The sequence below is a fragment of the Heptranchias perlo genome, unplaced genomic scaffold, assembly GCF_035084215.1.
Source record: "Heptranchias perlo isolate sHepPer1 unplaced genomic scaffold, sHepPer1.hap1 HAP1_SCAFFOLD_318, whole genome shotgun sequence".
Taxonomy (NCBI): Eukaryota; Metazoa; Chordata; class Chondrichthyes; order Hexanchiformes; family Hexanchidae; genus Heptranchias; species Heptranchias perlo.
In genome coordinates this window covers 107,122-129,764 of record NW_027139330.1, presented here as the reverse complement: position 1 = coordinate 129,764, position 22,643 = coordinate 107,122, and the positions used below count along the sequence as shown (strand labels likewise).

The 22,643-nt window shown below is 48.2% G+C and overlaps 3 protein-coding genes across 3 annotated transcripts in view; 1 reads left to right on the top strand and 2 right to left on the bottom strand.

Annotated features, from left to right (window-relative positions):
- The window catches only part of mycbp (MYC binding protein), a 74,801-nt gene extending 67,974 nt beyond the window's left edge, over positions 1 to 6,827 (top strand). Inside the window, exon 5 of the mRNA XM_067978568.1 lies at positions 5,851 to 6,827. Within this exon, the coding sequence (XP_067834669.1) occupies positions 5,851 to 5,895 (45 nt within the window). The 3' untranslated portion in view covers positions 5,896 to 6,827. The remainder of the gene's footprint in view (positions 1 to 5,850) is intronic.
- Positions 6,828 to 15,106: 8,279 nt separating this feature from the next.
- On the bottom strand, positions 15,107 to 20,197 carry LOC137311251 (uncharacterized). Its single transcript, XM_067978570.1, has 3 exons — positions 20,127 to 20,197; positions 19,922 to 20,032; positions 15,107 to 15,509 (listed from the first exon to the last, which is right to left on the bottom strand). The coding sequence occupies exons 1-3, from the start codon at positions 20,195 to 20,197 to the stop codon at positions 15,107 to 15,109; spliced, it is 585 nt and encodes a 194-aa protein (XP_067834671.1).
- Positions 20,177 to 21,207, bottom strand: LOC137311250 (octapeptide-repeat protein T2-like). Its single transcript, XM_067978569.1, has 3 exons — positions 21,201 to 21,207; positions 20,660 to 20,806; positions 20,177 to 20,356 (listed from the first exon to the last, which is right to left on the bottom strand). Exons 1-3 carry the CDS (start codon positions 21,205 to 21,207, stop codon positions 20,253 to 20,255), a joined length of 258 nt encoding a protein of 85 aa, XP_067834670.1. The 3' UTR covers positions 20,177 to 20,252.
- Between the last annotated feature and the right edge of the window lie 1,436 nt (positions 21,208 to 22,643).

Below are 22,643 nucleotides of genomic sequence, written 5' to 3'. Positions count from 1 at the left end.
GCAGATGACATGAAACTCGGAAATGGAGTCAACAATGTGGAGGATAGTAACAGACTTCAGGAGGACACAGACTGGTGAAATGGGCAGACACAGGGTAGATCAAATTTAACGCAGAGAAGTGTGAAGTGATACATTTTAGTAGTAAGAATGAGGAGAGGCAATATAAACTAAATGGTACAATTTTAAAGGGGGTGCAGGAACAGGGGTTGCACATACACAAATCTTTGAGGATGGCAGGACAAGTTGAGAAGGCTTTTAAAAAAGCATATGGGATCCTGGGCTTTATGAATTGAGGCGTAGAGTATAAAAGCAAGGAAGTTATGTTAAACCTTTATAAAACACTGGTTGGGCCACAGCTGGAATATTGTGTTCAATTCTGGGCACCACACTTTAGGAAGGATGTGAAGGCCTTAGAGAGGGTGCAGAAGAATTTACTAGAATGGTACCAGGGATGAGGGACTTCAGTTATGTGGAGAGACTGGAGAAGCTGGGGTTGTTTTCCTTAGAACAGAGAAGTTTGAGGGGAGATTTGATAGAGGTTTTCAAAATCATGAATGGTTTCAACGGAGTAAATAAGGAGAAACCGTTTCCAGTGGCAGAAGGGTCAGTAACCAGAGGACACAGATTTAAGGTAATTGGCAAAAAAGCCGAGGGAGGGGTGGGGGGAGGAGATGAGAATTTTCTTTACGCAGTGAGTTATGATGATTTGGAATGCACTGCCTGAAAGGGCGGTGGAAGCAGATTCAGTAGTAACTTTCAAAAGGGAATTAGATAAATACTTTAAAAAGGAAAAATGTGGAGGGCTATGGGGAAAGAGCAGGGGAGTGGGACTAATTGGTAGCTCTTTCAGAGAGCCAGCACAGACATGATGGGCCGAATGGCTTCCTTTTGAGCTGTATGATTCGAAGAACCTCTCGATCTCTCTTCATCCATACCTCTGTCTTTCCATTCAACGTATATGCCCAATCCTTGTTTTTCCTCTTAAGATACTGGAGTATTTTGCCCAATTCTGGGCACTGCACTTTAGAAGTATGTGAAGGCCTTAGAGAGGGTGCAGAAAAGATTTACTAGAATGGTTCCAGGGATGAGGGACTTTAGTTACGTGGAGAGACTGAGGTGGTTCTCTTTAGAGCAGAGAAGGTTGAGAGAAGATTTGATAGAAGTGTTCAAAATCATGAAGGGTTTAGATAAAGTAAATAAAGAGAAACTGTTCCCATTGGCGGAAGGGTCGAGAACCAGAGGACACAGATTTAAGGTGATTGGCAAAAAAACCAAAGGCAACATGAGGTAAAACTTTTTTACGCAGCAAGTGGTTACGATCAGGAATACATTGCCTGAAAGAGTGGTGGAAGCAGATACAATCGTGGATTTCAAAAAAGAATTGGATAAATATTTGAAGGGATAAAATGTGCAGGGCTACGGAGAAAGAGCGGAGGAATGGGACTAACTGGATTGCTCTTACAAAGAGCTGGCATAGGCTCGATGGGCTAAATGGCCTCCTTCTGTGCTGTAACAATTCTATGAAATACATGATCTCACTTCTCCATATTAAATTGTATCTGCTACCTGTCTGCCTATTCCTCTAACCTGTCTACATCATGCAGTCTTTCAGTCCTCCTTATTGTACCAAGCCCCCTACTTTTGTGGTGTCAGCAGATTTCAATATCTTGCTCCCAATCCCAAGTCCAAATCACACACATATACCCCAACTCTTTGTTCCTTTTCTGTTGACCATTCTATCCATGCTGCCACATTTCCTCTTGGACCTTACTGAATACCTTCACTACCTGCATTCCCTTTACCCATCGATCACTTCAAAAAACTCTCTTTAGTTTGTCAAACATGACTTGCCTTTAACAAATCCTTGCTGATTGTCCATGATTGACCCCTGCACTTCTAAATGCTCACTAATTTTATCTCAAATTATGTACCCTGATTTGCCCACAATGGACATTAAACTAATTGGTCTACACTTAACTGGTTTATCTTTCTCTACCTTCTTGAACACGAATGTAACATCAGCTACTGTCCAGTCCCAAGGCACAATGTGCATGTTTAAGAAGGATTGAAAGATTGACTTTGTTCATAAGCTCAAGGTGCCACAGACTTATATTCACCTTGAATTCTACTCATGCTCTTCAGAAGCAATTTCTTTCATCTCTCGTTATCTCTAACAATTGCTCCATATCCTCCTCTGGTACACCTACATTCTCACTGCCACCATCCAGTGTAAATACTGACAGAAAATATTGATTTATTATCTCCACAACCAGATTCACTCCTTCATCCTTGAGCAGTTATCGTAAAACTATTCTTTTACTTTTAATATACTTATAAAAGCCCCTACTATTTCCTCTTATGTAACCTGTTACCTGCTGAGTTTCTGACTGGACTCAGTGCACTACTGGTTTCTCAGATTTACTTTGCTGCTGTTTGGGTCCTTGATACAAATCCACATTCTCCTGGGCCAAAGTCCATTTCTCTGCTGCACTAAGTTTCTCACCGAGATATCTTTACTGCTTACTTCCCTCAGCCTCTGAACTGAGCAACTTCTCACCCTTGGTGATTTCAACCCCCATCTCAACTCACCTTTCCCTCTCTCCTATGAGTTCACTGTCCCCCTATCCTCCCTTAATCTCTCCCTCCATATAAACTCCCCTACCCATATTCACGGCCACCTCCTCGACCATGCCATCTCACCTGGCCTCTTTCCCCCTTCCCCCTTCCAACCTTACTTCTTTCTGTGTCTGCCCCTGGAAAAAACTCTCCCCCAGTCACTTACAACAGCACATTCAAATTCCCAACTATCCAGTCATTGGCCCTCCATTCGCCAAACATTTCTGCAGCTTCCGATCTGCTCCCTGGATGACGAAAGAGATAGAGAGTAAGATGAAGCAGAAAAAGGGGGCGTATGAAGGATGTCAGGTTGATTAATAGAAGTGAGAACCAGGTTGAATATAGAAAGTACAGAGAAGAAGTGGATAAGGAAAGGCAAAGAGAGAGTATGAAAATAGACTGGCGACTAACATAAAGGGGAATCCAAAAGTCTTCTATAGGCATGTAAACAGGTAGGAAGAGGAGGGGTGGGGCCGATTAGGGACCAAAATGCAGATCTACGCATGGAGGCAGAGGGTATGGCTGAGGTATACTTTGCATCTGTCTTTACCAAGGAAGAAGATGCTGCCAAAGTCACAGTAAAGGAGGAGGTAGTTGAGATACAGGCCAATCACCTTAAATCTGTGTCCTCTGGCTCTCGACCCTCTGCCAATGAGAACAGTTTCTCTTTATTTAATCCCTTCATGATTTTGAACACCTCTATCAAATCTCCTCTCAACCTTCTCTTCCAAGGAGAACAATCCCAGCTTCTCCAGTCTAGTTGGGCCTGTATAGAATCATAGAATCATAGAAGTTTACAACATGGAAACAGGCCCTTTGGCCCAACATGTCCATGTCGCCCAGTTTATACCACTAAGCTAGTCCCAATTGCCTGCACTTGGCCCATATCCCTCTATGCCCATCTTACCCATGTAACTGTCTTCTTAAAAGATGCAGTTAGAATCAATAGTTTTTCCTTGCGGTTCATTAATACACTGCTCCAAACCAATAAACCGGTCACTATTTTTGGAGGATGGGGTGCTGGACAGTATTTAAGGGAACAAAGCAGATCGTTGAACAGCCCAGTACCTCTGGACTTCCATTCACGATGCCCAAGTTTAAAGTCTTCTCCTTTAATAGTTAACTGTACAGCACCCAGGCTGCAAGGTTAGGATTTTTACATTGAAACAATCAAACAACATCTGTTCTCCTACAAGCATGAAAAGCCAAAGAAATTTCATTAAGGCTTTGACGCTTTAGGCAACAAAGAGGATACTGTTGCTTGAATGCAGCGCAATATTTACCCTTCCAGTAATATTTCTTTGCTATTTTGACTTTCAAAAATACATAGAAAGCTTACATTGGACTTTAGAAGAATGAGAGGTAATCTTATTGAAACATATAAGATCCTGAGGGGACTAGAAGGGGTAGATGCTGAGAGGATGTTTCCCCTTGTGGGAGAGACTAGAACTAGGGGCCACAGTTTAAAAATAAGGGGTCTCCCATTTAAGACGGAGATGAGGAGAATTTTTTTCTGAGGGTCGTGAGTCTGTGGAATTCCCTTCCCCAGAGAGGGGTGGAGGCAGGGTCATTCAATATTTTTAAGGCTGAGTTAGATAGATTCCTGATTAACAAGGGAGTCAAAGGTTATAGTAGATAGACAGGAAAGTAGGGTTGAGGTCGCAATCAGATCAGCCATGATCTTATCTAATGGCAGAGCAGGCTCGAGGGGCCGAATGGCCGACTCCTGCTCTTAATTCGTATGTTCGTATTTCCTCCAATTAAACGTTGGGAAGACCGAAGCCATTGTCTTTGTCTTTGGTCCCGCAACAAACTCCATTCCTTACCCACCAACTCCATCCCTCTTCCTGGCTACCGCCTGAGGCTGAACCAGACCGTTCGTAACCTTGACGTCCTATTTGACCCTGAGATGAGCTTCCGACCCCATATCCTCTCCATCACCAAGACCGACTACTTCCACCCCTCATCGCTCGTCTCCGCCCCTGCCTCAGCTCATCTGCTGAAACCCTCATCCATGCCTTTGTTACCTCTAGACTCAACTATTCCAATGCTCTCCTGGCCATCTTCCAACCTCCATAAACTTGAGCTCATCCAAAACTCTGCTGCCCGTATCCTAACTCGCACCAAGTCCCATTCACCGATCACCCCTGATGCACTGCAGCAACTCCCCAAGACTTCTTCAACGGCACCTCCCAAACCCGCGACCTCAACCACATAGAAGGACAAGGGCAGCAGGCACATAGGAACAACACCACCTGCACGTTCCCATCCAAGTCACAGACCATCCCGACTTGGAAATATATCGCCGTTCCTTCATCATCGTTGGGTCAAAATCCTGGAACTCCCTTCCTAACAGCACTGTGGGAGAACCGTCACCACATGGACTGCAGCGGTTCAAGAAGGCGGCTCACCACCACCTTCTCAAGGGCAATTAGGGATGGGCAATAAATACCGGCCTCGCCAGTGACGCCCACATCCCATGAATGAATTTTTTTTTAAAACCCTGTGCTCACTGGCCTACATTGGCTCTGGGAATGCATCTATTTTAAAATTTTCATCCTTGTTTTCAAATCCCTCCAAGGCCTCTCCCCTCCCTATCTCTGTAACCTCCTCCAGCCCTACAACCCTCCAAGATCTCTACGCTCCTCCAATTCTGGCCACTTGCGCATCCCTGATTTTAATCACTCCACCGTTGGTGGCCGTGCCTTCAGCTGTCTAGGCCCTAAGCTCTGGAATTCCCTCCCTAAACCTCTCCGTCTCTCTACCTTTCTCTCCACCTTTAAGACGCTCCTTTAAACCTACCTCTTTGACCCAGCTTTTGATCACCTGTCCTAATATCTCCTTATGTGGCTCGGTGTCAAATTTTGTCTGATAATCGCTCCTGTGAAGCACCTTCGGACGTTTTACCACATTAAAGGCGTGAAATAAATGCAAGTTGTTCTCTCCCTGCCCTAAACCTTGCCAGGTGGTCACTGTAAAAAAATCTTTGAGAGATTTGTATTCAAGTTCTGTCGAGTCTACATTGAGCTTTGTGTTCATTTTTAAAGCCAATCTTGCTCTGATTTGTGTAATTTTTTTGTAGTACTATTTACCTGATGTGCAAAAATCTGTTTTGCTGCGAGCAACGCAGAGTTTGCAGGTATATCTGGGTAAATCACTGACCTGTTTCTTATGCAGAAATCAGCTGGAGTTTATTTTACTGAAAGCTAAAGGATTTCAATATGTTATCTACAGCTTGCACAGTTCGAACCCCCGAGAGAGGAAGGACAAGCTGAATAGTAAATGCAGACTTGCCACATCACCAGAAGAATCACGAAGGGATCAGAGAAATCAGCTTACAGATTGTATTGAGTTTGGGGAATTGACACCTATTCTGGGGAAACAAGTTGTTTGAAATGCAGCCAGTGCTTTAGGTTACACATACCAAATGTATCACCACTTGCAGCTAACCCTACTGCAGTGATGCCATTGCTGGCAGCTTCTACTGGGCACCATTTAGGACTAGACACTGTAGTGGGACAAAGAAATTGCATTTAACTTCAGTCAATGCACAAATAAAATCTGCACAAGGAGCTTTGATTCAGAAATGGTCACAAAATCCAACTTAAATTGCAAACACTTAACGACCATTAATGGAACGGTCTTAAACTTTGTGTTAACATTGGTATTGCGTCACCAGAGACTTGAGCATTTCTCACAACTTTCTGTTTGACCAAACATGTTTGTTAAACACTTTTTACACTTTGAGAGAGAGCTGTCATGAGCTGTATAGAAACATCACTTGTCTTGTGTTTCCTGTGAGATTGGGGACGGGAGAGGGGGAAGCCAGATGCTAAGGGCCACCATTGCATTATTTATTCACAAGGCACACCGAATAAGTGCCAGCATTGTTTGGGGCTTGATGGCAGTCATTACAGAATAACAACCTTTGTTGGATGGTTTCCGGTCCTCCTGCCAGCAGTCTGGGGAAAGCTAATTGTGGCTACAACGCAGCCTGTGACTCATTGACACTATAGTGTGGTTCGGTGTCCTGGAGCAGTGGGTCGGGGATAATCTATTGACAAACTGCGCCAACAGTCTGACTAAAAACATGCAGGCTGAACAGGACCTCATTAGCTCATTTATTTCACAAATTCTACCATTATTTCCAATTGTACAGCAGTTCACTGTTCCCTTTTTGTATTTACTCAATAAACCCTCTTTGCACATCATCGGTGTGTTTATTGATTAACACACCACAGTGACTAAAAGCTGCAGATTCTTGTTCCAAGAGTCAATGTTTGACGATTCCAGGTCTGGTTATGGAAATGACAGCACAGAAGGAGGCTATCATCCTGTGCCAGAGCTAACCCTTCAATTGGAGCTGTGTCCAAATCTGTAAACCTGTCCTTTCTCCATATTCTTTTATATTCTGAACTTAAATGACTTAAAAAAAAATCAATGAACAGGTTTGAACTTGTGGCATTACAGCTCTGTCTTGTCAATAACTGATCTGCCCCAACCTGAAAGTGAGTTAAACAATTATAGAAATGACAGCACAGAAGGAGCCGATTGGCCGTATGTTGATGCGAGACCTTCAATTGGAGCTCTCCACTTTAATCCAATGTCCTTGCCCTTTCCCTGTATCCTTTCAATTTCTTACTTTTCAAACAATGAAGGGTACGGTAGCATAGTGGTTATGTTACTGGGCCAGTAATCCAGAGGCCTGGACTAAAATCCAGAGTCATGAGTTCAAATCCCGCCACGGCAGCTGGCGAATTTAAATTCAATTAATTAATTAAATTCAATTAATTAAATAAAAATCTGGAATTAAAATACTAGTATCAGTAATGATGGCCATGAAACTACCGGATTGTCGTAAAAACCCATCTGGTTCACTAATGTCCTTCAGGGAAGGAAGCCTGCCGCCCTTACCCGGTCTGGCCTATATGTGACTCCAGACCCACAGCAATGTGGTTGATTCTTAATTGCCCTCTGAAATGGCCTAGCAAGCCACTCAGTTGTAAAATCTCGCTACGAAAAGTCATAATAAGAATAAAACCGGACGGACCACCCGGCATCGGACCACGAGGCACCGGACACGACAACGGCAAAACACCAAGCCCAGTCGACCCTGCAAGGTCCTCCGAACTAACATCTGGGGACTTGTGCCAAAATTGGGAGAGCTGTCCCACAGACTAGTCAAGCAACAGCCTGACATAGCCATACTCACAGAATCATATCTTTCAGCCAACGTCCCAGACTCTTCCATCACCATCCCTGGGTATGTCCTGTCCCACCGGCAGGACAGACCCACCAGAGGTGGCGGTACAGTGATATACAGTCAGGAGGGAGTGGCCCTGGGAGTCCTCAACATTGACTCTGGACCCCATGAAATCTCATGGCATCAGGTCAAACATGGGCAAGGAAACCTCCTGCTGATTACCACCTACCACCCTCCCTCAGCTGATGAATCAGTCCTCCTCCATGTTGAGCACCACTTGGAGGAAGCACTGAGGGTAGCAAGGGCACAAAATGTACTCTGGGTGGGGGACTTCAATGTCCATCACCAAGAGTGGCTCGGTAGCACCACTACTGACCGAGCTGGCCGAGTCCTGAAGGACATAGCTGCTAGACTGGGCCTGCGGCAGGTGGTGAGCGAACCAACACGAGGGAAAAACTTACTTGACCTCGTCCTCACCAATCTACCTGTCGCAAATGCATCTGTCCATGACAGTATTGGTAGGAGTGACCACCGCACAGTCCTCATGGAGATGAAATCCCGTCTTCGCACTGAGGACACCATCCAACGTGTTGTGTGGCACTACCACCGTGCTAAATGGGATAGATTCAGAACAGATCGAGCAGCTCAAAACTGGGCATCCATGAGGCGCTGTGGGCCATCAGCAGCAGCAGAATTGTATTCCAGCACAATCTGTAACCTCATGGCCCGGCATATTCCTCACTCTACCATTACCAACAAGCCAGGGGATCAACCCTGGTTCAATGAGGAGTGTAGAAGAGCATGCCAGGAGCAGCACCAGGCGTACCTAAAAATGAGGTGCCAACCTGGTGAAGCTACAACTCAGGACTACATGCGTGCTAAACAACAGAAGCAACATGCTATAGACAGAGCTAAGCGATTCCACAACCAACGGATCAGATCAAAGCTCTGCAGTCCTGCCACATCCAGTCGTGAATGGTGGTGGACAATTAAACAACTAACGGGAGGAGGAGGCTCTGCAAACATCCCCATTCTCAATGATGGCGGAGTCCAGCACGTGAGTGCAAAAGACAAGGCTGAAGCGTTTGCAACCATCTTCAGCCAGAAGTGCCGAGTGGATAATCCATCTCAGCCTCCTCCCGATATCCCCACCATCACGGAAGCCAGTCTTCGGCCAATTCGATTCACTCCACGTGATATCAAGAAACGGCTGAGTGCACTGGATACAGCAAAGGCTATGGGCCCCGACAACATCCCAGCTGTAGTGCTGAAGACTTGTGCTCCAGAACTAGCTGCGCCTCTAGCCAAGCTGTTCCAGTACAGCTACAACACTGGCATCCACCCGACAATGTGGAAAATTGCCCAGGTATGTCCTGTCCACAAAAAGCAGGACAAATCCAATCCGGCCAATTACCGCCCCATCAGTCTACTCTCAATCATCAGCAAAGTGATGGAAGGTGTCATCGACAGTGCTATCAAGCGGCATTTACTCACCAATAACCTGCTCACCGATGCTCAGTTTGGGTTCCGCCAGGACCACTCGGCTCCAGACCTCATTACAGCCTTGGTCCAAACATGGACAAAAGAGCTGAATTCCAGAGGTGAGGTGAGAGTGACTGCCCTTGACATCAAGGCAGCATTTGACCGAGTGTGGCACCAAGGAGCCCTCGTAAAATTGAAGTCAATGGGAATCAGGGGGAAAACTCTCCAGTGGCTGGAGTCATACCTAGCTCAAAGGAAGATGGTAGTGGTTGTTGGAGGCCAATCATCTCAGCCCCAGGGCATTGCTGCAGGAGTTCCTCAGGGCAGTGTCCTAGGCCCAACCATCTTCAGCTGCTTCATCAATGACCTTCCCTCCATCATAAGGTCAGAAATGGGGATGTTCGCTGATGACTGCACAGTGTTCAGTTCCATTCGCAACCCCTCAGATAATGAAGCAGTCCGAGCCTGCATGCAGCAAGACCTGGACAACATCCAGGCTTGGGCTGATAAGTGGCAAGTAACATTCGCGCCAGATAAGTGCCAGGCAATGACAATCTCCAACAAGAGAGAGTCTAACCACCTCCCCTTGACATTCAACGGCATTACCATCGCCGAATCCCCCACCATCAACATCCTGGGGGTCACCATTGACCAGAAACTTAACTGGACCAGCCATATAAATACTGTGGCTACGAGAGCAGGTCAGAGGCTGGGTATTCTGCGGCGAGTGACTCACCTCCTGACTCCCCAAAGCCTTTCCACCATCTACAAGGCACAAGTCAGGAGTGTGATGGAATACTCTCCACTTGCCTGGATGAGTGCAGCTCCAACAACACTCAAGAAGCTCGACACCATCCAAGATAAAGCAGCCCGCTTGATTGGCACCCCATCCACCACCCTAAACATTCACTCCCTTCACCACCGGCGCACTGTGGCTGCAGTGTGCACCATCCACAGGATGCACTGCAGCAACTCGCCAAGGCTTCTTCGACAGCACCTCCCAAACCCGCGACCTCTACCACCTAGAAGGACAAGGGCAGCAGGCGCATGGGAACAACACCACCTGCACGTTCCCCTCCAAGTCACACACCATCCCGACTTGGAAATATATCGCCGTTCCTTCATTGTCGCTGGGTCAAAATCCTGGAACTCCCTTCCTAACAGCACTGTGGGAGAACCGTCACCACACGGACTGCAGCGGTTCAAGAAGGCGGCTCACCACCACCTTCTCGAGGGCAATTAGGGATGGGCAATAAATGCCAGCCTTGCCAGCGACGCCCACATCCCGTGAACGAATAAAAAAAAAATAAAAAATTCTCCGATTCCCTTTTAAATCTGTCTTATCTGTAGCCACTTCAGCTAAAGCATTCCCTGCTCTAATAATTGTGTGAAAACATTTCTCTTAGTGAGGTCTCTATATATATTATATATATATATAATTTTATTTATATATGGTGAGTGGCTAAAGGTTCTAATTATTGAGCGACCGATGGTGCCGGCAGAAATCACAGGGCCCCACAGTATTAACTCAAGTCCTGAAACACTTCCTCCCTGAACTCCTCTTTCCTCTCTGTTCTCTGCGCTCACCAGTCATCGCTGCTCTTTCCTCACTACTTTTTTGTCTTCCCTCCCTGCTCTCTTCCCATTCCTCTCTGCTCCCATCTCGTTGCGCTCCGCGTTCTGCCCTCGTTGCGCTTCGCGCTCAACTCTCTTCATAGAAAGGTTACTTCACGGAAGGAGGCCATTCGGCCTATCGAATCCACACCAGCTCTATGCAAGAGCAATCCAGCTAGTCACACTCCCCCGCCCTATCCCAGTAGCCCTGCAAATTTTTTCCTTTCAAGTACTTATCCAGTTCCCTTTTGAAGGCCATGATTGAATCTGCCTCCACCACCCCCTCGGGCAGTGCATTCCAGATCCTAACCACTCGCTGTGTAAAAAAGATTTTCCTCATGTCACCTTTGATTTTTTTTGCCAATCACCTTAAATCTATGTCCTCTGGCCCTTGACCCTTCTGCCAATGGGAACAGTTTCACTCTATCGACTCTGTCTAGACCTTTCTTTCCTCTTGGCCAACTTCTCTTCCCTCTCATTCAGCTCTCTGCTCTCATTTCTTTCCTTGCTGCTTCCTTGTCTATTTTCTTCTATTTCCTCTCTGCTCTCTTCTCTTTCCACTATGCTCTCTCCTCTTTCCACTTTTCTCTCTTTTCTTTCTGCTCTCTTCTATGCTCTTCTCTTTCTGCTCTGTGCTCACCTGTCATCTCTGCTCGCTTCCCTGTCCTTCTCTTTCCTCACTGCCTTCTTGTCTTCCTCTCTGCTCCCGTCTCTTTCCCTTCTGCTCTTTTCCTTTTCCTCTCTGCTGTCTTCCCTCTCCTATCTCTGATTTCATCACTGCCCTCTCTTCTCTTCTCTCTTTTTCCTGTCTGCTCTTAGCTTTCATCTCATCTCTCATATTTCTTCCCTGCTCTCTTCTCCCTTCTCTAAGCTCAATTCTCTTTCCTCTCTCCTCTCCGCTCTTTCCTCGCTGCTCCCTTGATTTTATTCTCATTTCTCTTCTCTTTCCTCCTTTCTCTCGCTTTTCCATTCTCCTCTCTGCTTACTTTTCTGCTCCTCTCTCTGCTCTCTTTTCTACACTCTCTTCCCTTTCCTCTCTGCTCTCTTCAGCCTGCTCTCTGCTCTTTCCTCTCTTCTGACTGCTCTCTTCCATTACCTCTCTGCTCCTTTCTCTTTCCTCTCTGAAATAGCAAGGGAAAGAAATCACTGGTGGGAGTAGTATATAGCTCCCTAACAGTAGCTACACTGTGGGGCAAAATATTAATCAGGGAATAAGGGGGGGCTTGTAAAAAAGGTAATGCAATAACTATGGGCGATTTTAACTTTCACATAGATTGGACAAATCAAATTGGCAAAAATAGCCCCGAGGAGGAGTTCAAAGAATGTATTAGGGACTGTTTCTTAGACCAAAACGTCAGGGAACCAACCAGGGAACAGGCCATTTTGGATCTGGTAATGGGTAACGAAACAGGATTAATTAATGATCTCAAAGTAAAGGATCCCTTGGGAAGCAGTGATCAGAACATGATAGAATTTCACATCCAGTTTGAGAGCGAGGATCTTGGGTCTGAAACTACTGTATTAAACTTAAATAAGGGCAATTATAAAGGAATGAGGGCGGAATTGGCTAAAGTGGACTGGGTAAACAGATTAGATGGTATGATGGTGGATAAGCAGTGGCAAACATTTAGAAAGATATTTTATGACTCGCAACAAAAATATATCCCTGTGAGGAGGAAAGACTCCACAAAAAGGGTGAACCAACCATGGCTAACTGAGGAAGTCAAGGATGGTATCAGGTTAAAAGAAAAAGCATACAACATGGCAAAGATTACTGGTAAGCCCGAAGATTGGGAAACTTTAAAAATCAGCAAAGGATGACTAAAAGAATAATAAAGAGGGAGAAAATAAATTATGAGAGTAAACTAGCAAAAAATATAAAAACTGACAGTAAAAGCTTCTACAAGTATATAAAAAGGAAGAGGGTAGCTAAAGTAAACATTGGTTCTATTCTCTTTCCTCTCTGCTCTCTTCCCTTTCTTCTCTGCTATCTCCCCTTTCCTCTCTTCCTCTCCCTCTCTTTTCTCTCTCCTTTCATCTCTTCCCGCTTTCCTCTCTGCTCTATTTTCGTTCCTCTCTGCTTTCTTTTTCCTTTCTGTTCCCTTTTCCCTCTGCTCTCTTTTTACGCTCTGCTGTCTTCTGTTTCATCTGTCCCATCTCTTTCCACCAAGCTCTCCAATCTCTGCTCTCTGCTCCCTTCTCTTTCTACTTTGCTGTCTTTACATTGAGCTCCCTACTCTTTCCTCTCATCTCTCCTTCCTCTCTGCTCTCTTCTCCTCCCTCACTGCTCTCGTTTCTTTCCTTGCTGCTTTCTTCTATTTCCTGTCTGCTCTCTTCTCTTTCCTCTCTGCTGTCTCCTCTTCCCTTTCTGCTCCTTGCTTCCCTATGCTCTCTTCTCTTTGCTCTCTGCTCCCCTCTCTTTCCTCTCTGCTCCCCTCTCTTTCCTCTCTGCTCCCCTCTCTTTCCTCTCTGCTCCCCTCTCTTTCCTCTCTGCTCCCCTCTCTTTCCTCTCTGGTCCCTTCTCTTTCCTCCCTGGTGCCTCCTGTCTGCTGTCTTCCCTTACCTACTCCCTTCACTTTCCCCTCTTCGAGCTTTTATTTTATCTCTGATCTCCTGCAGTCTTTTCTTTCCCCTAGGCTAGAGAAGTTTCTCTTTCCTCTTCCCTCTCATTTCAACTCTCTGCCCTATCCTTCCTGCTTTCTTCTCTTTCCTTACTGCATCATTCTCTTTCCTCCCTGCTCTCTTCTCTCTTCTCCATGCTCTCTTCACTCTGCTTAATACACTATCCACTCTTCTCTCTTCTCCTTACTCTCTGCTCTCGTTTCTTTCCTTGCTGCTTACTTGTCTGCTTTCTTCTGTTTAGTCTCTGGCTCCTCTCCCGCTTCTGCATTCCGCTTTCCTCTCGCTCTCTTCTGTTTCTTTTCTGCTCTCTTCTCTTTCCTTGCTGCTCTCATCTCTGTCCACTCTGACCTCTTCTGCCTGCTCTCTGCTCTTTCGTCTTCCATCTCCCCTCCACCCTCTCCTCTCCACCCTCTTCCCTCCTCCATCTTTTCTGTTCCCTTTCCTCTCTTTCCTGTCTTCCCCCTCCCCTCTCATCCCTCCCCTCTCTGCGCCCATCTCTCCCCTCTCTGCGCCCGTCTCTCCCCTCTCTGCGCCCGTCTCTCCCCTCTCTGCGCCCGTCTCTCCCCTCTCTGCGCCCGTCTCTCCCCTCTCTGCGCCCGTCTCTCCCCTCTCTGCGCCCGTCTCTCCCCTCTCTGCTCCCGTCTCTCCCCTCTCTGCGCCCGTCGCTCCCCCCTCTCTGCGCCCGTCGCTCCCCCCTCTCTGCGCCCGTCGCTCCCCCCTCTCTGCGCCCGTCGCTCCCCCCTCTCTGCGCCCGTCGCTCCCCCCTCTCTGCGCCCGTCGCTCCCCCCTCTCTGCGCCCGTCGCTCCCCCCTCTCTGCGCCCGTCGCTCCCCCCTCTCTGCGCCCGTCCCTCCCCCCTCTCTGCGCCCGTCGCTCCCCCCTCTCTGCGCCCGTCCCTCCCCCCTCTCTGCGTCCCTCTCTCCCCCCTCTCTGCGCCCGTCTCTCCCACCCTCTCTGCGCCCGTCTCTCCCCCACTCTCTCTCCCCCCCTCTCTGCGCCCGTCTCTCCCCCCCTCTCTCCCCCCTCTCTCCCCCCTCTCTTCCCCCTCTCTCTCCCCCCCCCTCTCTCCCCCCCCTCTCTCCCCCCCCCTCTCTCCCCCCCCTCTCTTCCCCCCTCTCTGCGCCCGTCTCTCCCCCCTCTCTGTGCCCCTTTTTCCTCTTTGCAGTCTTCAATCCTTCTCTGGTTCCTTTATCTTCTCAGCTCCCTTCTCTACGCTCTTTTCTCTCGGCTCGCTTCTCTCTCCTCTCTGCTCCCTTCTCTTTCCTGCTTCTGTCTTGGTTTGAGCCTTCTACTCTTGATTTCTGCTCTCTACTCTTGATTTCTGCTCTCTACTCTTTCCTGTCTGCTCTCCTTGCTTTCCCACTGCTCTCTTCTTTCCGTACTATTCTCTTTCCAATCTGCTCTCTTCTCCTTCCTTTCTGCTCTTGTTTCTTTCCTTGCTGCTTCCTTGTATTTCCTGTCTGCTTTCTTCTATTTCCTCTCTGCTCTCAGCTCTCTTCTCTTTCCTCTCTGCTCCCGTCTCTCTCCTCTCTGCTCCCTTCTCTTTCCTGCTGTCTTTGCTCTGAGCTCTCTACTCTTGCCTCTCTGCTCTCTTCTCTTTCCACTGTGCTCCCTTTTGTCTGCTCTCTTCCCTGACCATTCTTTTCCCTTCTGTTTCCTCTCTTCTAGATTTTCTTTCCTCTCTGATCTCTTCTCTTTTCCCTCTGTTGTCCTTTCTTTTCTCTTGCCTCTCTTCTTTTTCCTCTTCCCCCACATTCAGCTCTCTGCTGTTGTCTCTCTGCTCCCTTCTCTTCCCTCTCTGCTCCCGTCTCTCTGCTCTCTTCTCTTGGCTCCTTGCAGTCTTCTCTTTCACTCTGCTCTTGTCTCTTTCCTCCCAGCTCTCTTCTCTCTCCTCTGTTCCCTTCACTTTCCTCTCTGCTGCGTTATTTGCTTTGAGCTCTCTACTCTTTCCTCTCTGCTCTCTTCTCTTTCCTCTATGCTCACTTTTGTAAACTTTCCTCCCTGAACACTCTGCTCCCTTCTCTTTCCTCTCTTCCCCTTCTCTTCACTCTCTCCCCCTTCTCTTTCCTCTCTTCCCCTTCTCTTCACTCTCTCCCCCTTCTCTTCACTCTCTCCCCCTTCTCTTCACTCTCTCCCCCTTCTCTTCACTCTCTCCCCCTTCTCTTCACTCTCTCCTCCCTTCTCATTCATCACTGCTCTCTTCAGTCTGCGTTGTTCTCTTTACTTTCAGCTCCTTGGTCTTTCCTCTCTGTGACCTTTACTTTCCTCTCTGATCCTTTCTCTTTCCTTTTTCACCACTTTTCTCTCTTCCCTTCTGTCTTTGCTCCCTGCCCTTCGCTCTCTTTTCTCTTCTCAAACCTTTCTGCTTTCTATGCTTTCCTCTCTGCTCTCTTCTCTTTCCCCTCAGTTCTCTTCTTTTTCCATTTTGTTCTCTTCTCTTTCCTCTCTGCTCTCTATTACTTCCTCTCTGCTCTCTCTTACTTCCTCTCTGTTCTCTCTTACTTCCTCTCTGCTCTCTCTTACTTCCTCTCTGCTCTCTCTTACTTCCTCTCTGCTCTCTCTTACTTCCTCTCTGCTCTCTCTTACTTCCTCTCTGCTCTCCACTCTTTCCTCTCTGCTCTCTACTCTTTCCTCTCTGCTCTCTACTCTTTCCTCTCTGCTCTCGACTCTTTCCTCTCTGCTCTCTACTCTTTCCTGTCTGCTCTCTACTCTTTCCTGTCTGCTCTCTACTCTTTCCTCTATGCTCACTTTTGTAAACTTTCCTCCCTGAACACTCTGCTCCCTTCTCTTTCCTCTCTTCCCCTTCTCTTCACTCTCTCCCCCTTCTCTTTCCTCTCTTCCCCTTCTCTTCACTCTCTCCCCCTTCTCTTCACTCTCTCCCCCTTCTCTTCACTCTCTCCCCCTTCTCTTCACTCTCTCCCCCTTCTCTTCACTCTCTCCCCCTTCTCTTCACTCTCTCCTCCCTTCTCATTCATCACTGCTCTCTTCAGTCTGCGTTGTTCTCTTTACTTTCAGCTCCTTGGTCTTTCCTCTCTGTGACCTTTACTTTCCTCTCTGATCCTTTCTCTTTCCTTTTTCACCACTTTTCTCTCTTCCCTTCTGTCTTTGCTCCCTGCCCTTCGCTCTCTTTTCTCTTCTCAAACCTTTCTGCTTTCTATGCTTTCCTCTCTGCTCTCTTCTCTTTCCCCTCAGTTCTCTTCTTTTTCCATTTTGTTCTCTTCTCTTTCCTCTCTGCTCTCTCTTACTTCCTCTCTGCTCTCTCTTACTTCCTCTCTGCTCTCTATTACTTCCTCTCTGCTCTCTCTTACTTCCTCTCTGCTCTCTCTTACTTCCTCTCTGCTCTCTCTTACTTCCTCTCTGCTCTCTCTTACTTCCTCTCTGCTCTCTACTCTTTCCTCTCTGCTCTCTACTCTTTCCTCTCTGCTCTCTACTCTTTCCTCTCTGCTCTCTACTCTTTCCTCTCTGCTCTCTACTCTTTCCTCTCTGCTCTCTACTCTTTCCTCTCTGCTCTCTACTCTTTCCTCTCTGTTCTCTACTCTTTCCTCTCTGCTCTCTACTCTTTCCTGTCTGCTCTCTACTCTTTCCTCTATGCTCACTTTTGTAAACTTTCCTCCCTGAACACTCTGCTCCCTTCTCTTTCCTCTCTTCCCCTTCTCTTCACTCTCTCCCCCTTCTCTTTCCTCTCTTCCCCTTCTCTTCACTCTCTCCCCCTTCTCTTCACTCTCTCCCCCTTCTCTTCACTCTCTCCCCCTTCTCTTCACTCTCTCCCCCTTCTCTTCACTCTCTCCCCCTTCTCTTCACTCTCTCCCCCTTCTCTTCACTCTCTCCCCCTTCTCTTCACTCTCTCCCCCTTCTCTTCACTCTCTCCCCCTTCTCTTCACTCTCTCCCCCTTCTCTTCACTCTCTCCTCCTTCTCTTCACTCTCTCCTCCCTTCTCTTCACTCTCTCCTCCCTTCTCATTCATCACTGCTCTCTTCAGTCTGCGTTGTTCTCTTTACTTTCAGCTCCTTGGTCTTTCCTCTCTGTGACCTTTACTTTCCTCTCTGATCCTTTCTCTTTCCTTTTTCACCACTTTTCTCTCTTCCCTTCTGTCTTTGCTCCCTGCCCTTCGCTCTCTTTTCTCTTCTCAAACCTTTCTGCTTTCTATGCTTTCCTCTCTGCTCTCTTCTCTTTCCCCTCAGTTCTCTTCTTTTTCCATTTTGTTCTCTTCTCTTTCCTCTCTGCTCTCTATTACTTCCTCTCTGCTCTCTCTTACTTCCTCTCTGCTCTCTCTTACTTCCTCTCTGCTCTCTCTTACTTCCTCTCTGCTCTCTCTTACTTCCTCTTTGCTCTTTCTTACTTCCTCTCTGCTCTCTCTTACTTCCTCTCTGCTCTCTATTACTTCCTCTCTGCTCTCTCTTACTTCCTCTCTGCTCTCTCTTACTTCCTCTCTGCTCTCTCTTACTTCCTCTCTGCTCTCTCTTACTTCCTCTCTGCTCTCCACTCTTTCCTCTCTGCTCTCTACTCTTTCCTCTCTGCTCTCTACTCTTTCCTCTCTGCTCTCTACTCTTTCCTCTCTGCTCTCTACTCTTTCCTGTCTGCTCTCTACTCTTTCCTCTATGCTCACTTTTGTAAACTTTCCTCCCTGAACACTCTGCTCCCTTCTCTTTCCTCTCTTCCCCTTCTCTTCACTCTCTCCCCCTTCTCTTTCCTCTCTTCCCCTTCTCTTCACTCTCTCCCCCTTCTCTTCACTCTCTCCCCCTTCTCTTCACTCTCTCCGCCTTCTCTTCACTCTCTCCCCCTTCTCTTCACTCTCTCCCCCTTCTCTTCACTCTCTCCCCCTTCTCTTCACTCTCTCCCCCTTCTCTTCACTCTCTCCCCCTTCTCTTCACTCTCTCCCCCTTCTCTTCACTCTCTCCCCCTTCTCTTCACTCTCTCCCCCTTCTCTTCACTCTCTCCCCCTTCTCTTCACTCTCTCCTCCCTTCTCTTCACTCTCTCCTCCCTTCTCATTCATCACTGCTCTCTTCAGTCTGCGTTGTTCTCTTTACTTTCAGCTCCTTGGTCTTTCCTCTCTGTGACCCTTACTTTCCTCTCTGATCCTTTCTCTTTCCTTTTTCACCACTTTTCTCTCTTCCCTTCTGTCTTTGCTCCCTGCCCTTCGTTCTCTTTTCTCTTCTCAAACCTTTCTGCTTTCTATGCTTTCCTCTCTGCTCTCTTCTCTTTCCCCTCAGTTCTCTTCTTTTTCCATTTTGTTCTCTTCTCTTTCCTCTCTGCTCTCTATTACTTCCTCTCTGCTCTCTCTTACTTCCTCTCTGCTCTCTCTTACTTCCTCTCTGCTCTCTCTTACTTCCTCTTTGCTCTTTCTTACTTCCTCTCTGCTCTCTCTTACTTCCTCTCTGCTCTCTCTTACTTCCTCTCTGCTCTCTCTTACTTCCTCTCTGCTCTCTACTCTTTCCTCTCTGCTCTCTACTCTTTCCTCTCTGCTCTCTACTCTTTCCTGTCTGCTCTCTACTCTTTCCTGTCTGCTCTCTACTCTTTCCTCTCTGCTCTCTACTCTTTCCTCTCTGCTCTCTACTCTTTCCTCTCTGCTCTCTACTCTTTCCTCTCTGCTCTCTACTCTTTCCTCTCTGCTCTCTACTCTTTCCTCTCTGCTCTCTACTCTTTCCTCTCTGCTCTCTACTCTTTCCTCTCTGCTCTCTTCTCTTTCCCCTCAGTTCTCTTCTTTTTCCTTTTTGTTATCTTCTCTTTCCTCTCTGCTCTCTATTACTTCCTCTCTGCTCTCTATTACTTCCTCTCTTCTCTCTATTACTTCCTCTCTGCTCTCTATTACTTCCTCTCTGCTCTCTATTACTTCCTCTCTGCTCTCTATTACTTCCTCTCTGCTCTATATTACTTCCTCTCTGCTCTATATTACTTCCTCTCTGCTCTCTACTCTTTCCTCTCTGCTCTCTATTACTTCCTCTCAGCTCCCTTCTGCAAGCTCCCTTCTCTCTTCTTCCTCGCTCCTCTCATCTCCCTCCTCTCTCATCTCATTTCTTTCCTTGCTGCCTTCTCTCATTCCTCCTTTTATTTCCTCTCTGCTTTCTGTTTTATCCTCCATACTCTCTTTTTCCTCTCATCCTCTTCCCTTTCCTCTCTCACCCCTCCTCTTTACCCTCTGCTCCGTTTTCTCTTTCATCGCTTCTGTCCGCTTTGTTCTCTGTCCTCTCTGCTCCCTTTCCTGTCCTCTATTCTCTCTGCTCTCTTCTCCATCCTCTATGTTCTCTTCACTATCCTCACTGCTCCCTTCTCTCTGCTCCCTTCTCTCTGCTCCCTTCTCTCTGCTCCCTTCTCTCTGCTCCCTTCTCTCTGCTCCCTTCTCTCTGCTCCCTTCTCTCTGCTCCCTTCTCAATTCTCTTTCCTCGCTGCTCTCTTATCTTTGCTCTCATTTCTTTTATTGCTGCTTCCTTGTCTCTTCTCTTTCCTCTCTTCTCTTTCCTCTCCGCTCCCTTCTCTTTCCTCTCCGCTCTCTTCACTCTATACTCGTCTCTTTCCTTCCTGCATCCCTCTCTTTCCTCCTAGCTCTCTTCTTCCTCTCTGCTCTCTTCTCTATGCGCTCTTCTCTTTCCACTCTTCTCTTTCCTCTCTGCTCTCTTCAGCCTTCTCTCTGCTCTTTCCTTTCTTCAGTCTGCCCTCTTCCATTACCTCTGTACACCCTCCTCTTTCCTGTCTGCTCTCACCTCTTTCCTCTCTGATCTCACCTCTTTCCTCTCCTTTTTCCTCTCTGAACTCCTGTTTCCTCTCTGCTCTTCAATTTCTTCACTGCTCTCTTCCCTTTCCTCTCTTCTCTTCCTCTCTGCTCTATTCTCTATCCTTTCTGCTCTCTTCCCTTTCCTTTCTGCTCTCTTCCCTTTCCTTTCTGCTCTCTTCCCTTTCCTCTCTGCTCTCTTTGCACTCTGCTTTCATCTCTTCCCTCTCTCTTCTCTTCCTCTCTGCTCTATTCTCTTTCCTCTCTGCTCTATTCTCTTTCCTCTCTGCTCTATTCTCTTTCCTCTCTGCTCTATTCTCTTTCCTCTCTGCTCTATTCTCTTTCCTCTCTGCTCTATTCCCTTTCCTCTCTGCTCTATTCCCTTTCCTCTCTGCTCTATTCCCTTTCCTCTCGGCTCGTTTCTTTCCTCTCGGCTCGCTTCCCTTTTTTCTCTGCTATCTCCCCTTTCCTCTCTTCCTCTCCCTCTCTTTTCTCTCTCCTTTCATCTCTTCCCGCTTTCCTCTCTGCACTATTTTCGTTCCTCTCTGCTTTCTTTTTCCTTTCTGTTGCCTTTTCCCTCTGCTCTCTTTTTACGCTCTGCTGTCTTCTGTTTCATCTGTCCCATCTCTTTCCACCAAGCTCTCCGCTCTCTGCTCCCTTTTCTTTCTTTGCTGTCTTTGCATTGAGCTCCCTACTCTTTCCTCTCATCTCTCCTTCCTCTCTGATCTCTTCTCCTCCCTGACTGCTCTCGTTTCTTTCCTCTCTGCTGTCTTCTCTTCCCTTTCTGCTCCTTGCTTCCCTATGCTCTCTTCTCTTTGCTCTCTGCTCTCTTCTGTTTCACCTCTGCTCCCCTCTCTTTCCCCTCTGTGCTCCCCTCTCTGCTCCCCTCTCTGCTCCCCTCTCTGCTCCCCTCTCTGCTCCCCTCTCTGCTCCCCTCTCATTACGCTCTGCACTCACCTGTCATCTCTGCTTTCTCATCTTTCCTCCCTGGTGCCTCCTGTCTGCTGTCTTCCCTTACCTACTCCCTTCACTTTCCCCTCTTCAAGCTTTTATTTTATCTCTGATCTGCAGTCTTTTCTTTCCCCTTGGCCAACTTCTCTTTCCTCTTCCCTCTCATTTCAACTCTGCGCTATCCTTCCTGCTTTCTTCTCTTTCCTTACTGCATCATTCTCTTTCCTCCCTGCTCTCTTCTCCATGCTCTCTTCACTCTGCTGAATACACTTTCCACTCTTCTCTCTTCTCCTTACTCTCTGCTCTCTTCTCTTTCCTTGCTGCTCTCTTCTCTGTCCACTCTGACCTCTTCTGCCTGCTCTCTGCTCTTTCCTCTTCCATCTACCCTCCACCCTCTCCTCTCCACCCTCGTCCCTCTCTTCCCTCGTCCCTCTCTTCCCTCGTCCCTCTCTTCCCTCGTCCCTCTCTTCCCTCGTCCCTCTCTTCCCTCCTCCATCTCTTCCCTCCTCCATCTCTTCTGTTCCCTTTCCTCTCTTTCCGGTCTTCCCCCTCCCCTCTCTTCCCTCCCCTCTCTTTCCTCCCCCCTCCCCGCACTCCCCTCGCCCCCCTCGCGCCCCCCCCCGCGCCCCCCCTCGCCCCCCCCTGCGCCACCCTCGCCCCCCGCCCCCGCCCCCTCGCCCGCCCCCCCCGCCCCCCCTCGCCCCCCCCGCCCCCCCCGCCCCCGCCCCCCCCGCCCCCCCCCTCCGCCCGCCGCTGCCCACTCTGCGCCCGCCGCTCCCCACTCTGCGCCCGCCGCTCCCCACTCTGCGCCCCTTTCTCCCCCCTCTCTGCGCCCCTTTCTCCCCCCTCTCTGCGCCCCTTTCTCCCCCCTCTCTGCGCCCCTTTCTCCCCCCTCTCTGCGCCCCTTTCTCCCCCCTCTCTGCGCCCCTTTCTCCCCCTCTCTGCGCCCCTTTCTCCCCCCTCTCTGCGCCCCTTTCTCCCCCTCTCTGCGCCCCTTTCTCCCCCCTCTCTGCGCCCCTTTCTCCCCCCTCTCTACGCCCCTTTCTCCCCCCTCTCTGCGCCCCTTTCTTGCCCCTTTCTCCCCCTCTCTGCGCCCCTTTCTCGCCCCTCTCTGCGCCCCTTTCTCGCCCCTCTCTGCACCCCTTTCTCCCCCCTCTCTGCGCCCCTTTCTCCCCCCTCTCTGCGCCCCTTTCTCCCCCCTCTCTGCGCCCCTTTCTCCTCTTTGCAGTCTTCAATCCTTCTCTGGTTCCTTTTTCTTCTCAGCTCCCTTCTCTAAGCTCTTTTCTCTCGGCTCGCTTCTCTTTCCTCTCAGCTCTCTTCATTCTTCTCTTTCATCTCTTCACTCTTCTCTCTCCTCTCTTCACTCTTCTCTCTCCTCTCTGCTTCCTTCTCTTTCCTGCTTCTCTCTTGGTTTGAGCCCTCTACTCTTGATTTCTGCTCTCTACTCTT

Excerpts from the sequence above, each read along its gene's own strand:
- LOC137311250 (XM_067978569.1), bottom strand. Across the intron at positions 20,357-20,659 it reads AGCCGAGAGGAAAGAAACGA|AGCAGAGAGGAAGAGAAGAG; the intron begins GCCGAGAGGAAA and ends GATAGAGAATAG.
- LOC137311251 (XM_067978570.1), bottom strand. The coding sequence starts at position 20,197 with ATGGAAGAGGGCAGACTGAAGAAAGGAAAGAGCAGAGAGAAGGCTGAA. Across the intron at positions 20,033-20,126 it reads AGCAGAGAGGAAAGAGAAGA|AGTGAAGAGAGCGGAGAGGA; the intron begins GTGGAAAGAGAA and ends AGACGAGTATAG. Across the intron at positions 15,510-19,921 it reads AGAGCAAAGATAAGAGAGCA|AGGAAAGAGAAGAGAGCAGA; the intron begins GCGAGGAAAGAG and ends AAGTGAGCATAG.